We start from the raw sequence: 12,149 nt of genomic DNA on the forward strand, positions 1-12,149 counted from the left end.
CTTCTCAAACTTTCCCAAAATAATTAAGAGGTAAGAATACTTCCAAACTCATTCCATGAGGTCAGCATTACCCTGAAAACAAAATCAGACAAAGATACTACAAGGAAACTACACACTAATATCCCTGATGAATAATGATGCAAAATTCATCAACAAAATACTAGCAAACCAAATTCAACAACATATTAAGAGAATCACACATCATAACCAAGTGAGATTTATTCTGGAATACAAGAATGGTTCAACATATGAAAATCAGTTAATGTGATTTACCCCATTAACAGAATGAAGGACAAAAGCACATGATCATCTCGATGCAGAAAAAGCATTCAACAAAATTTAGCACCCTTTCATTGTAAAAACACTCAACAAACTGATAATAGAAGGAAATTACCCAACATAATAACAGCCATATATGAAAAGCCCACTGCTAACACTGCACTCAATGGTGAAAAACTGAAAGCTCTCCCTCTAATATCTGGAACAAGGCAAAGACACCTACCTATTTTTAACACTTCTATTCAACATAGTACTGGATATTCTAGCCAGAACAATCAGGCAAGAGAAAGAAATAAAAGGCATCCATATTGGAAAGGAAGAGGTAAAATCACCTCTGTTTGCAGATGACATGATCTTCTATTTAGAAAATGCTAAAGACTCCAAAGAAAAAAACTGTTAGAACTAATAAATGAATTCAGCAAAGTTGCAGGATACAAAGTCAACACAAAAATCAAGTGTGTTTCTATACACTAACAATAAGCAGCATGCAAGGCAAAGACTTGTACACTGAAAACTTCAAAACATTGCTGAAGGAATTAAAGAAGATACAAATAAATGGAAAGACATACATGCTCATGGATCTGAAGACTCAATATTGTTAAAATGCCCTTAATACCCAAAGTGGTATACAGATTCAATGCAATCCCTATCAAAACCTCAACAGAATTTTTTGCAGAAATAGAAAAAAAATCCTAAAATTTCATACGGAATTTCAAAAGATCCCAAATAGTCAAAACAATCCCAAGAAAGAAAAATAAAGACAAAGGCTCCACACTTCCTGGTTTCAAAATATATTGCAAAGCTATAGTGATCAGAAGAGTATGGTACTGATATAAAGACATATATAGAATGGAAGAGAATAAAGATCCCAGAAATATATTCTCATAAATATGGACAAATAATCTTTTACAAGGATGAAAAGAATACACAACAGGGAAAGGATAATCTTTTCAATAAATGGTGCTGGAAAAACTGGATATTCACGTGCAAAAGAATGAAGTTGGACCCTTTCCTTATAATATATACAAAAATAACTCAAAATGGATTAAAGATCTAAACATAAAACCTGCAACAATAAAGCTCCCAGAAAACAACATACAAAGAAAGCCCCATGACATTGGATTTGGCAATTATTTTTTGATATGACACCAAAAGCACAGGCAACAAAAAAAATTAGAGAAATGGGACTACGTCAAACTTAAAAACTGCACAGCAAAGGAAACAATCAACAGAGTGAACAGAAAAACTATAGAATGGGAGAAAATATTGGCAAACCATGTATCTGGAGTAGGGCTAATATCCAGAATATAGAAAAAACTGCCTCAACTCAACAAAAACAAAAATCTGATTTTAAAAATATGCAATGGACTTGAATAGACATTTCTTCAAAGAAGATATATGAATGGCCCACAAGTATGTGATAGGATGCTCAACATCACTTATCATCAGGGAAATGAAAATCAAAACCACAATGAGATATCACCTCATATTAGGATGGCTGTTAAAAAAAAAAACCAACATGGGGCTTCCCTGGTGGCGCAGTGATTGAGAGTCCGCCTGCCGATGCAGGGAACACGGGTTCGTGCCCCGGTTCAGGAAGATCCCACATGCCGCGGAGCAGCTGGGCCCGTGAGCCATGGCCGCTGAGCCTGCGCGTCCGGAGCCTGTGCTCCACAACGGGAGAGGCCACAGCAGTGAGAGGCCCCCATACCACAAAAAAAAACAAACACAAACAAACAAAAAAAAACCAATATGGAAGTTCCTCAAAAAAATTAAAAACAAATACCATACCATCTAACAATTCTGGGTATATATCCCAAAAATATTGAAAATAGAGTCTCAAAGAGATATTTGCACACCTATGTTAATTGTAGCATTATTCACAATAGCCAAGAGGAGGTTGAAGTAACCTAAAGGTCAACTGACAGATGAATAGATAAAGAAAATGTGGTTTATACATACAATGAAATATTACTTAGCCTTAAAACAGAAGGAAATACTATTATATGTTACAACATGGATGAGGGTTGAAGACATTATGCTAAGTGAAATAAGCCAGTCATAAAAAGACAATTACTTCATGATTCCACTTATATGAGGTGTCTAAAATAGTCAAACTCTTAGAAACAAAAAGTAGAAGAATCACTGCCAGGGATTGGGGGTAAGGGGGAATTGGCAAGTTGTTGTATAATGGATATAGAGTTTCAGTTTTGCAAGACGAAAAAATTCTAGAGATACGTTACACAACAATATGCATATAGTTAACATTACTATATTATACACTTAAAAATGGTTAGGATGGTAAATTTTACACTATGTGTTTTATACCTCAATTAAAAAAAAAACTATATGTGGAAATAGTAGTATGGTTGTCATTATAAGTTGTTTTTTGAATTATATTTCAAACAGCAAAGATAAAATGTGTATTTAGAGATATTTATATGTATACATATGTGCATATCAGTCACATTTACGTATTTTTAAAATAGTAATTACAAATTATATATTTATAAGCTACAGTATCTATCCAATAAATATTTTATACAATGTAAAACAGAAAAAAAAGAGAAAAAAAAAAAACCCAGCCTACCTTGTCTCAAAAGTACTGTTCACAGAGCCCTTAATTAAGGGTGCTCCTATTGCATACCCCAAAGCATATCCGAGTATTCCTGCAGCTTCCACAAGGCCTATAAAATGGATACTGAACATCAAACAACTACATAACCCAAATTTGTTGTAAAAAGATAAAAATTATCTCACTGCAATGAATTATTTCTGAAAGCTTCATGGAATATTCTATTAGTCTCCAAAGAAACAGAACCAATAGGATATTGAGAGAGAAACAGAGAGACAGAAACAGAGAGAGACAGAGAGTCAGAGAGCGAGGCAGAGACTTTAAGGAAGTGGTTCATGAAATTGTAGGGCTGGCAAATCCAAATTTGTAGGGCAGGCTGGCAGGCTGGAAATCCAGGTAAGAGTTAATGTTATAGTCTTGAGTCCATAATTAAGTCTTAAATCTACAGGGCACGCCAGCAGCATGGGAAAACTCAGGCAGAGTTTCTACACTGTAGTCTGGAGACAGAATTGCTTCTTCTTTGGGAAATCTCAGTCTGTTCTGAAAGGCTTTAACTGATTAGAAGAGGCTCATGCATATTATGAGGGGTAATCTGCTTGACTCAAAGTCTACTGATTGTAAATATTAGTCACATCTAAAAATTGTCACAGAAACATCTAGACTGGTGTTTGACCAAACAACTGGTTGCCATAACCTAGCCAAGGTGACACATAAAATTTATCATCATACATATTATTCAATGCACATATTAGAAAAACTCAGATAATTTTGTAATTCACTGTACCTTATTTAATCTATATATTAATGTAATATAAATAAATACACATATATTTAATACAAATTCAACGGGTCTTATTTCAATTTAATTTGTGGTACTAAAGCAAGATAATACTTTAACATAAACATCACCTTTGCATCCTTCACTTTAGCTGCCAGGGTGGCAGGAGGTAGCAATAAAGTAAGCTACTCTCTGTAGTGTATACATGTGTTTTAACTGCTATTCAATAGAATCAAAAGTAAAACAAACAGATTTATTGCCACCAGCAGCCAACGGTAATGAATGGCTACAATTTTTTTTCTAAAAACAAACATAAATATGAATATTATCTATTTTAGTTCATTGATATGACTTTCCTTACCTCTGGTGGAAAAATTATTATTTTGGTGAAAAATGTTATTTTCTGTTAAGTCACCTTCACAATAAGTATGTAAAAACAACTTTAAATTTTTTTCCAAAAATGATAGTTAGATAACCCTGTATAAGTAGATGATCTACCAGGACCAGAAGCTATTACAATATAAAGAGGTACAGATTACTGTACCCCAGGGCTACTTATTGTGCAATACACTAGCATGAAATATTATAAATAGAGGATACTACATTGTAGCTAATTAAATAGCACATCACTCCTCTCCTTGATAGGATGAATGAGATTATGTTTTCATTAACTTCAAAATATCAAAGCTGGGCTTCCCTGGTGGCACAGTGGTTGAGAGTCCGCCTGCCGATGCAGCGGACACGGGTTCGTGTGCCGGTCCAGGAGGATCCCACATGCCGCTGAGCGGCTGGGCCCGTGAGCCATGGCCGCTGAGCCTGCGCATCCAGAGCCTGTGCTCCGCAACGGGAGAGGCCACAGCAGTGAGAGGCCCGCATACCGCAAAAAAAAAAAAAAAAAAAAAATCAAAGCTCCCCAAAACGATTGTGTTAATGTACGTAAAGAGCTTAGTAATGATTATTTCAGCACCACACTGAATCTTGCGCTAAGCAAGCATAAACAATGTTTCTACTCCCTTATGGATATTATGGCAGCAACATCTCACTATATCCTTGATATTAGCCAAAAGGCCGAGAAGTGATACCCCACTGTATCCTTAAAGTTAAAACATACAACTACTCAAGCAATTTAATCTGGTAATTTGAGATTTTTTTTCCCAGCGAAATGAACTGCAGCCTAAATAGGTTGATAGGATGAAAATATATAAAAATCATATTAGAAGGGGAAATAACTTGCCTAGATAAATACCAGCTGAGTGTGTGGCAACGCTGTTATAAATAAAGGTTACTCCAAGGACATAAAGAGGTATAGCTGCTATTCCCTGCACACTCTGCCCAAGGATGAAGAACGTCATATATTTTGATTGGAGTGATAATGAAGCTTTCTTGCAAGCCTTGACCATCTTCATTTCTTGGCAAGTATCTTTTGAAAAGATAATTATATTTTTGTTAAATGAGTCAAAAGTTAAACATACAACAAATACGCAGTATCTTCTATGAAATGTTTTACCTTTTATAAGCTATTTCCACCATTATGCTTTTATTTTAGTTAACACTCATGTATATTGAATGTAGTAGTTCTATAATCAATCATCATGTTCTCAGAAAAAAAGCAACGATAAAAGAAAATTTGTGGGAATACTGGAAAATATGCACATATTATAAACCAAATATAAATGTGTATGCATAATTATATGTATATATATACTTATGTGTGCGTAAGTATATACATACATATATGTATATACACACACATACACACATATTCCTCTTAAATTTGGCATCTGGTACCCCTGAGTTTTGACCCCAGGGTAAAAGTATTTCTAACGTCCTAAATTATCTGAATTACTAAAGATTACCTTCTGAGTTTAGTTCTAGATCCACTTCTTCAGCAATCTTCAAATTAACTTCGTGTTACTAAATAGTTTCCCATTTTAGACCCACTAACTTCTAGAATACAGGTGCATAAAGACAAGGCATTATACAATAAAATTTTCTCTCTGTTGGTCATTATATGGTAATGTACTAGATTTTAAACTCCTTTAGGTGACAGTGTATTTCTTATGCTTTTTCAAATTCACATGGTTGTAAATCAATAGTAAATAAATGTTTGTTGGAATTACATTTGTCATTAGATTGGTAGATCCAGGTAATGCTAATTAGATCATTCTGACTGTGTCTATTTTGATTGGAATTTAACAAATGCTCTTAAAATATTAGTGGAAAACTGGTAATAGTATAGACTGCAAAATAGTACACAAATGGAAATTTTCAGGTGGTTTAGTATCCACAGAGAATGAAACTTGATCCCACGTCAAATGCGAGGAGGTCTCTAGAATTGTGATCCAAAATACTGATTCAATTTTATATAGACATGTTAACTTGTGGTGATATCAGTATCAATCTGATATTTCCAACATCCTAGCTTCTTAGTTCCTTGAACTCCTCTCCGTTCATGTACTTGTATTCCACTTACCCTAGCTACTCATTTTAAACTTTCAGAAACAATAACTACAAGCCTTCCTTAATTGTAAGCATCCTACACTCAAACTCTATTTTTCCAGATCACTCCTTCTAGCAACCCAGCTGCTACAATCCTTAAAACTCACCAAGACCTATAATCAATCCATTGATCCTGCTCCTTTTCACGATCTCAATGTCCCCTTCATCTCCTTACTTCTCTCATTATCATCTTAACACTTTTAAATCCTTTGTTCTCTTTCATATCATGCAATCCCTTAGTAAAACTTCAGCCCTGGTCAAATTAAACTCTTCTCCCTACTCTACACCTACGCTTTCAAAGTTGAATGAGGCTGGAGCGAAACACACAACGATGCAAATCTCACTTTGAATGCATGATTATTAAACTCAGGTAGGTCCTTCACCCTCCTGATAATCAAGTATGTCCCTAATCTACTACTCTTGTCTCCTTCTAGAAAAAAAAAACATTCAACTTGTTTCCCTTCTCCTAAGGATCATGGTCCTGAGATTCCTGCTGCCCAACATTTGAAAACAAATGTCTTCTACCAGTAGGATAAAACTAATCTTTTAGTGCCCTTCTTGAAATTATAGTCCAAACAAGGGATTTTTTAAAGTGAAGAAGGGCACTTGGATCTTGGACTCTCAGCCTTCAGAGCGGTGAGAAATAAATTTCTGTTTTTTAAACCAACCAGTCTATGATATTTTTGTTATAGCAGCCCAAACTAACTAAGACACGAGGAAAATCAAAAATCTTTGTTGTGAATTATAGAAGGGAACTGAAAAAAAAATCAGGGGAATGGATCCATTTGAAAGTATAACTGAGGTTGAAAGTAACAAATTCATTGTGGGACTAAGCTGTCCTCTTGTGTGATTTTTCTCTAAAACACTCATCAGCAGCCCAGATATAGATATAAAAGAAAGGTATATGGTTGGATCAAAAGTTTTCCAGACGAGGAACAAGAAAGGACAATGGGACAGAGAGCTTAGTATAATGATTAGAGTATGTCTGAAATATTCTAACATGTCATATTAAGGAACATAAAATAAGCTACAAATGAAAGAAAGTAACAACAAGGAGAATCTGATAAAGGGAGAAAGTAGATGTCAATACACTAAAGGTTCTAATGAAAGGAAAGAACTGATGTTTCTGTTATATGAGTGAGTTAGAAGAATTAGTGGCTATAATCAGACAGTGAGATAACAGATATTTAGTAAGTTCTTAGTAATGTGACAGTGCACTGCAACCATGGATATGTTGGGTGTTCAATTATATGCAGAGATCTAGAAACTAAAGATCAGAGTGTGATACAACTGTTTGCATGAACTAGAGGAGAAAATTAGTTTTAACTTCTCAAGGATTTGGTTTACTATGATTTCTACATGTTAGTTGACACATAGGGACTGAAGACCAATTTGTCATTAGTACAGAAAACTGAGATGGGGTAGAGGGGGCAGAGAAAGGGAGTGTAAGGTGGTGATAAATGGACTGCTCCAAGGTTCAGGCCAGTCATACAGGAAGATGGTTATGGCAGGTAACTGGGGAAAATAGAGAATAGAATAGGAGGGATATTCAGAAAAGAATAAGAGAAGGACCCCCCCCAAAAAAAGGATGAAAGAAGAAAATACAGAAATTAAATATATATACGTACATAAACTGAAGTATGTACATAGAGTAGAAAATTAGTTAGGTAAGAACTAAACTTTTCAACAAAATGAGTGAAATATCTGCATAGATGTGTGTATGAAATAAGCACTTCTACCTGCAAAGACCATTTATTTACTCTATTTCTGCTTCTCTAACAACAAGCAGAGGGTTACCCAGTAAATACACTGAATGGTTGTTGTTAGATAAATTACACGTTCTTAATCACAAGCAGAAAATAAAATATCTAGAATCTAGATACTATAAAGAAAACACAAAGGAAGAAAGACTGTACTATTTCTACTGTCATTACTCCTGAGTACTCATCAAGCAGCATTTTTAATGTCTCAAGCAGTGCTTCCTAACTTTTCACCTTTTCTCACCAGAAAAGGGTTAAGGGAAGGATAGGAGTAAAGTGTTATCCATTCCCTTCTTCCCATAAGTCATCTTCTAATTCAATTAGCTGTCCATTATACAAATATAATAAATATATTACAAATATATTCTATAAATTAATAAATGTATTTATTCTACATATAGTCTACAAATATAATAAACATAAATATATGTGAATATTAGATTTCATAAATTATATGATATATATCATATACATATCAGTTTATTATTTATAATATGAATTATATAGTATATATAGCTAAATATCTTATATAAATTATATTTAATATGAACTATTTTTATTTCCATTGTAAACACACAGCATAAACACACATCACAAACATACTTTTAAACATCATAAAAATGTATATACACACATACACACATATAGAGACATCCTCATGCCTTTTCCATCATTTCTTGCTAAAGCCCAGTTTAAAGTTTCCAAAACTGGTAAATGCATTCCAACACTTTTATAAGCCTATGCATAACAAGAAAGTCCCTGACACAAAAGTGTCAGAAATAGTGCTACGGACTTCAAATAGCCTTTTTATCTACTGGGAGTAGCAAAAAATTGTGGAATAAATCAAAAAAACAATGAAGAAAGCAAAGAAGCCTCCAATCTTTCCAGATTCGAAGTCCTGTGTCAAAGGGCAGCACCCATTTTGAAATGGCAGAAGTAGCTAGAAAAGTTCTGACTTTTTGTGTGTGTCTGTGTAAGTTTGGTTATCTTTGCCTTTGTACTTGTGTATATGTGTGCTGAGGTCAAAATAAAGGGATCAATTTAAGTATACTGTGGAAGATATAAATCAAAAGATTTATAATATATATGAAAATTGATAAAAGAAAACCAATTTCACAAAATAATTATCCCAAATATTATCCCAAATATCATCCAAAATATTCTTTCATGTTACTAGGCCCATCTCTTAGATGAAAGGGTATATGATCATGAGAAGATGGGAGAATGACATACATGTTACCAGGGAGCTACCATTAATTAGCTTAATAAACTTGATCATATAAGTAGATACAGATGAATGAATGTACAGACACATAAATATCACAGTCTATTTTAAGTTCCTAGAGCCAATGGTTTAAATGAATAATGATTTGATGTATGATAGTATCTTTTAAAATCTTACCTTCAGTTTCTACTGTCATTTTATAATTTCCACCACTAAAGTATGGAAAAGCAAATAAAAGTGATCCAGATCCTACTAAAAAGGAGGAAACTGTAATCCATCCTAGTATGTTTCCTTTCCCTCCATAATATGCTATGAACACTACTACCAGGCAAGATGAAATATCATAGGTCAATGACAGCACTAAATTCTCAGTGGTTTTCAGATGATTCTCCTTCTGAAAATTGCCAGTGCTCAGATCTACAAGACCAAACACAATACCTAAAATGTAAAAAGAAAAAAAGAAAGCAATAATATGCATTAAATTATCTTTATAAAGACAAAATAGATCATCATTATAATCACTGAAAAACAAAACAATTTGCAATGACTTAAGTTTATTTTACATTACTCTGAATGTTTAAGATCTATAAATACATAATAGTTCCTTTTCTAAAACACTAACATGTCTTAACCTCTATGAAATATTTGCTAATTGAATTTTTGTAACTATTTTTAAACTATATTTATGAGTAATATACTGAAGAATATGCTCTTTTTAATCATCTCAGTACTGATCTTTATTTTAATGTATTATGTTTCAATTATTAAAAAATGAATAAATAACAATCTAATGAATATTTGCTTATCTCCCATCTAGAATAGGAAATAAAACATTAACAAAATAGTTGAAACCCAGCATGCACTCCCTAAACACATTCTTCTCTCTCACTCTATAACCCATATCCAATATTTGGAGTTTACCATTTCTGAGCCGTTTTAACACTTTTTTGACAATGTATATATACATCCTTTAACAATATAGAGTATCATTTGTCATGTTCTTGAACAGTAAGTAAATGGTATCATATATGTGTATTTCTATAACTCAGCATCCAACTGGGAAAAATAAACATACTAAGTATTTGAAACAGAAAGAAATTGATATCGGTGTTGGTTACAAAAGTAATACATTTGTTGGAGTGAAAAGAAAAAATAGTTACTAATCAAAACTCATGATAGGGCTTCCCTGGTGGCGCAGTGGGTGAGGGTCCGCCTGCCGATGCAGGGGACGCGGGTTCGTGCCCCAGTCCGGGAGAATCCCACATGCCTGGGAGTGGCTGGGCCCGTGAGCCATGGCCGCTGAGCCTGCGCGTCCGGAGCCTGTGCTCCGCAGCGGGAGAGGCCACAGCGGTGAGAGGCCCGCGTACTGAAAAAAAAAAAAACAAAAAAACCCAAAACTCATGATATAAATGCCACTAAAGTTGCTGGAGTAGTGACAGCTACTGCTGCTGCTACTGCTGTTGGAACTGCAATCACTACCTCTTTGTAGGAAGCCAGGACCCACACACCTATTAATGCTATGAAATTTAGCTACCTCATAGTCACCTGCTGTTTCTGCTGCTCTTGCAGTTGCTTGAGCCAGTGCCCATGAACACTGTACTGCTGCATCATCCACTGTTGTTGCTGATGGAGTTTTATTTATTCCTGACTATAAATCCAGGAGCCTTCGCTTACCCAGTATTGCTGCTGCTGCCAAAATCATCACCAGCGTAGAGATAGAAAAGAGAGGCTTCCCATTGCCCCTTTTTCAAATGTACTGCCACAGCCTCTTACTGGCAACACCTAAGTGGAAGCCAGCTGGCAAGGAAGTCTGGTAACTGTAGTTTACAGGCTGCCAGTCCCCTTGGAAATAGGGGTGAGTCCAGAATGGCAACAATGGAGTGCATGGCCAACAAATAACTTGAAGAGTTCACCCTCTGGACTACTTAGGACACATTTTCACCCTTCTTCCCATATTTAAACTTCCATACCAAATTAATAGCAACATAATCATGCTTCTGCCAAACATGTTGCGATTATCATTCTTACAAACAAAGATGTTCTCACTTTTTCCCCCAAAATGGAGACACATAGTCCAATCAGTCACCATATCCATTTCAAGGTAATTTTAACCCTTCTTCTAGTTGAATCACAAACCTGAATGGGTTTTCTTTAACATAAAAATTAAATTGTAAGGTATAAATGGTATAAATAAATAAATAATTAAGCAAAGATGTAGGCCTAACTAAATCTGTGAGGGAACTGTATTGCAGAAGAAACCATAATCAGACCCAGAACCACAGCAGTTTAACAGACCAAAACCAGCAAGAAACAAGATACAGAAACTTTGCTGCACCTAAAAGCATTTTCTTCAACTCTCATTTTTTTTTTAACATCTTTGTTGGAGTATAATTGCTTTACAATGGTGTGTTAGTTTCCGCTTTATAACAAAGTGAATCACTTACACATATACATATGTTCCCATATCTCTTCCCTCTTGCGTCTCCCTCCCTCCCACCCTCCCTATCCCACCCCTCTAGGTGGTCACAAAGCAGCAAGCTGATCTCCCTGTGCTATGCGGCTGCTTCCCACTAGCTATCTATTTTACATTTGGTAGTATATATATATGTCCATGCCACTCTCTCACTTTGTCAACTCTCATTTTAAATGTGGCAAAGGAGGATACTGGCCAAGGCAAAGAATGTTCTGTCAGTAACTGTGTCCGTCTCTGGGTTGGGGTATTAATCCCTCTTCCAATTTAGGAATATTCTGTAGAGACAAATTTGTAAAGTTATCTTCCACAATACTCTTCTATAAAATAGTAAGGGAAAGAGGAAGAGAAAAAAATTAAAAATTGAAATACATACACACACAAATGTATATATGTTTGTGTGTGCGTACACTTAAAACAAGAGAAAAATGCATAGTTGCTACAGTGTTTATGTCTCTAAATGGTTATTAGACTACAGTTGATATTTATAACTTCCTCCTTCCAAATTTCACCCTCTCTTCTTCCTCTTGATTTCAGATAACATATATAGATTACTAACATAA

The 12,149-nt window shown here is 34.8% G+C and overlaps 1 protein-coding gene across 1 annotated transcript in view; it reads right to left on the reverse strand.

The window, feature by feature from the left end:
• SLCO6A1 (solute carrier organic anion transporter family member 6A1) overlaps window positions 1-10,818 on the reverse strand; it is a gene marked incomplete at both ends in the record, with an annotated part of 109,193 nt that extends 98,375 nt beyond the window's left edge. The window contains 4 exons of the mRNA XM_079918632.1: window positions 2,870-2,966; window positions 4,867-5,052; window positions 9,294-9,554; window positions 10,791-10,818. Coding sequence (XP_079774758.1) covers window positions 2,870-2,966; window positions 4,867-5,052; window positions 9,294-9,554; window positions 10,791-10,818 — 572 coding nt within the window. The remainder of the gene's footprint in view (window positions 1-2,869; window positions 2,967-4,866; window positions 5,053-9,293; window positions 9,555-10,790) is intronic.
• Window positions 10,819-12,149: the final 1,331 nt, after the last annotated feature.

This window comes from Stenella coeruleoalba (genome assembly GCF_951394435.1).
Source record: "Stenella coeruleoalba genome assembly, chromosome: 3".
Lineage (NCBI taxonomy): Eukaryota > Metazoa > Chordata > Mammalia > Artiodactyla > Delphinidae > Stenella > Stenella coeruleoalba.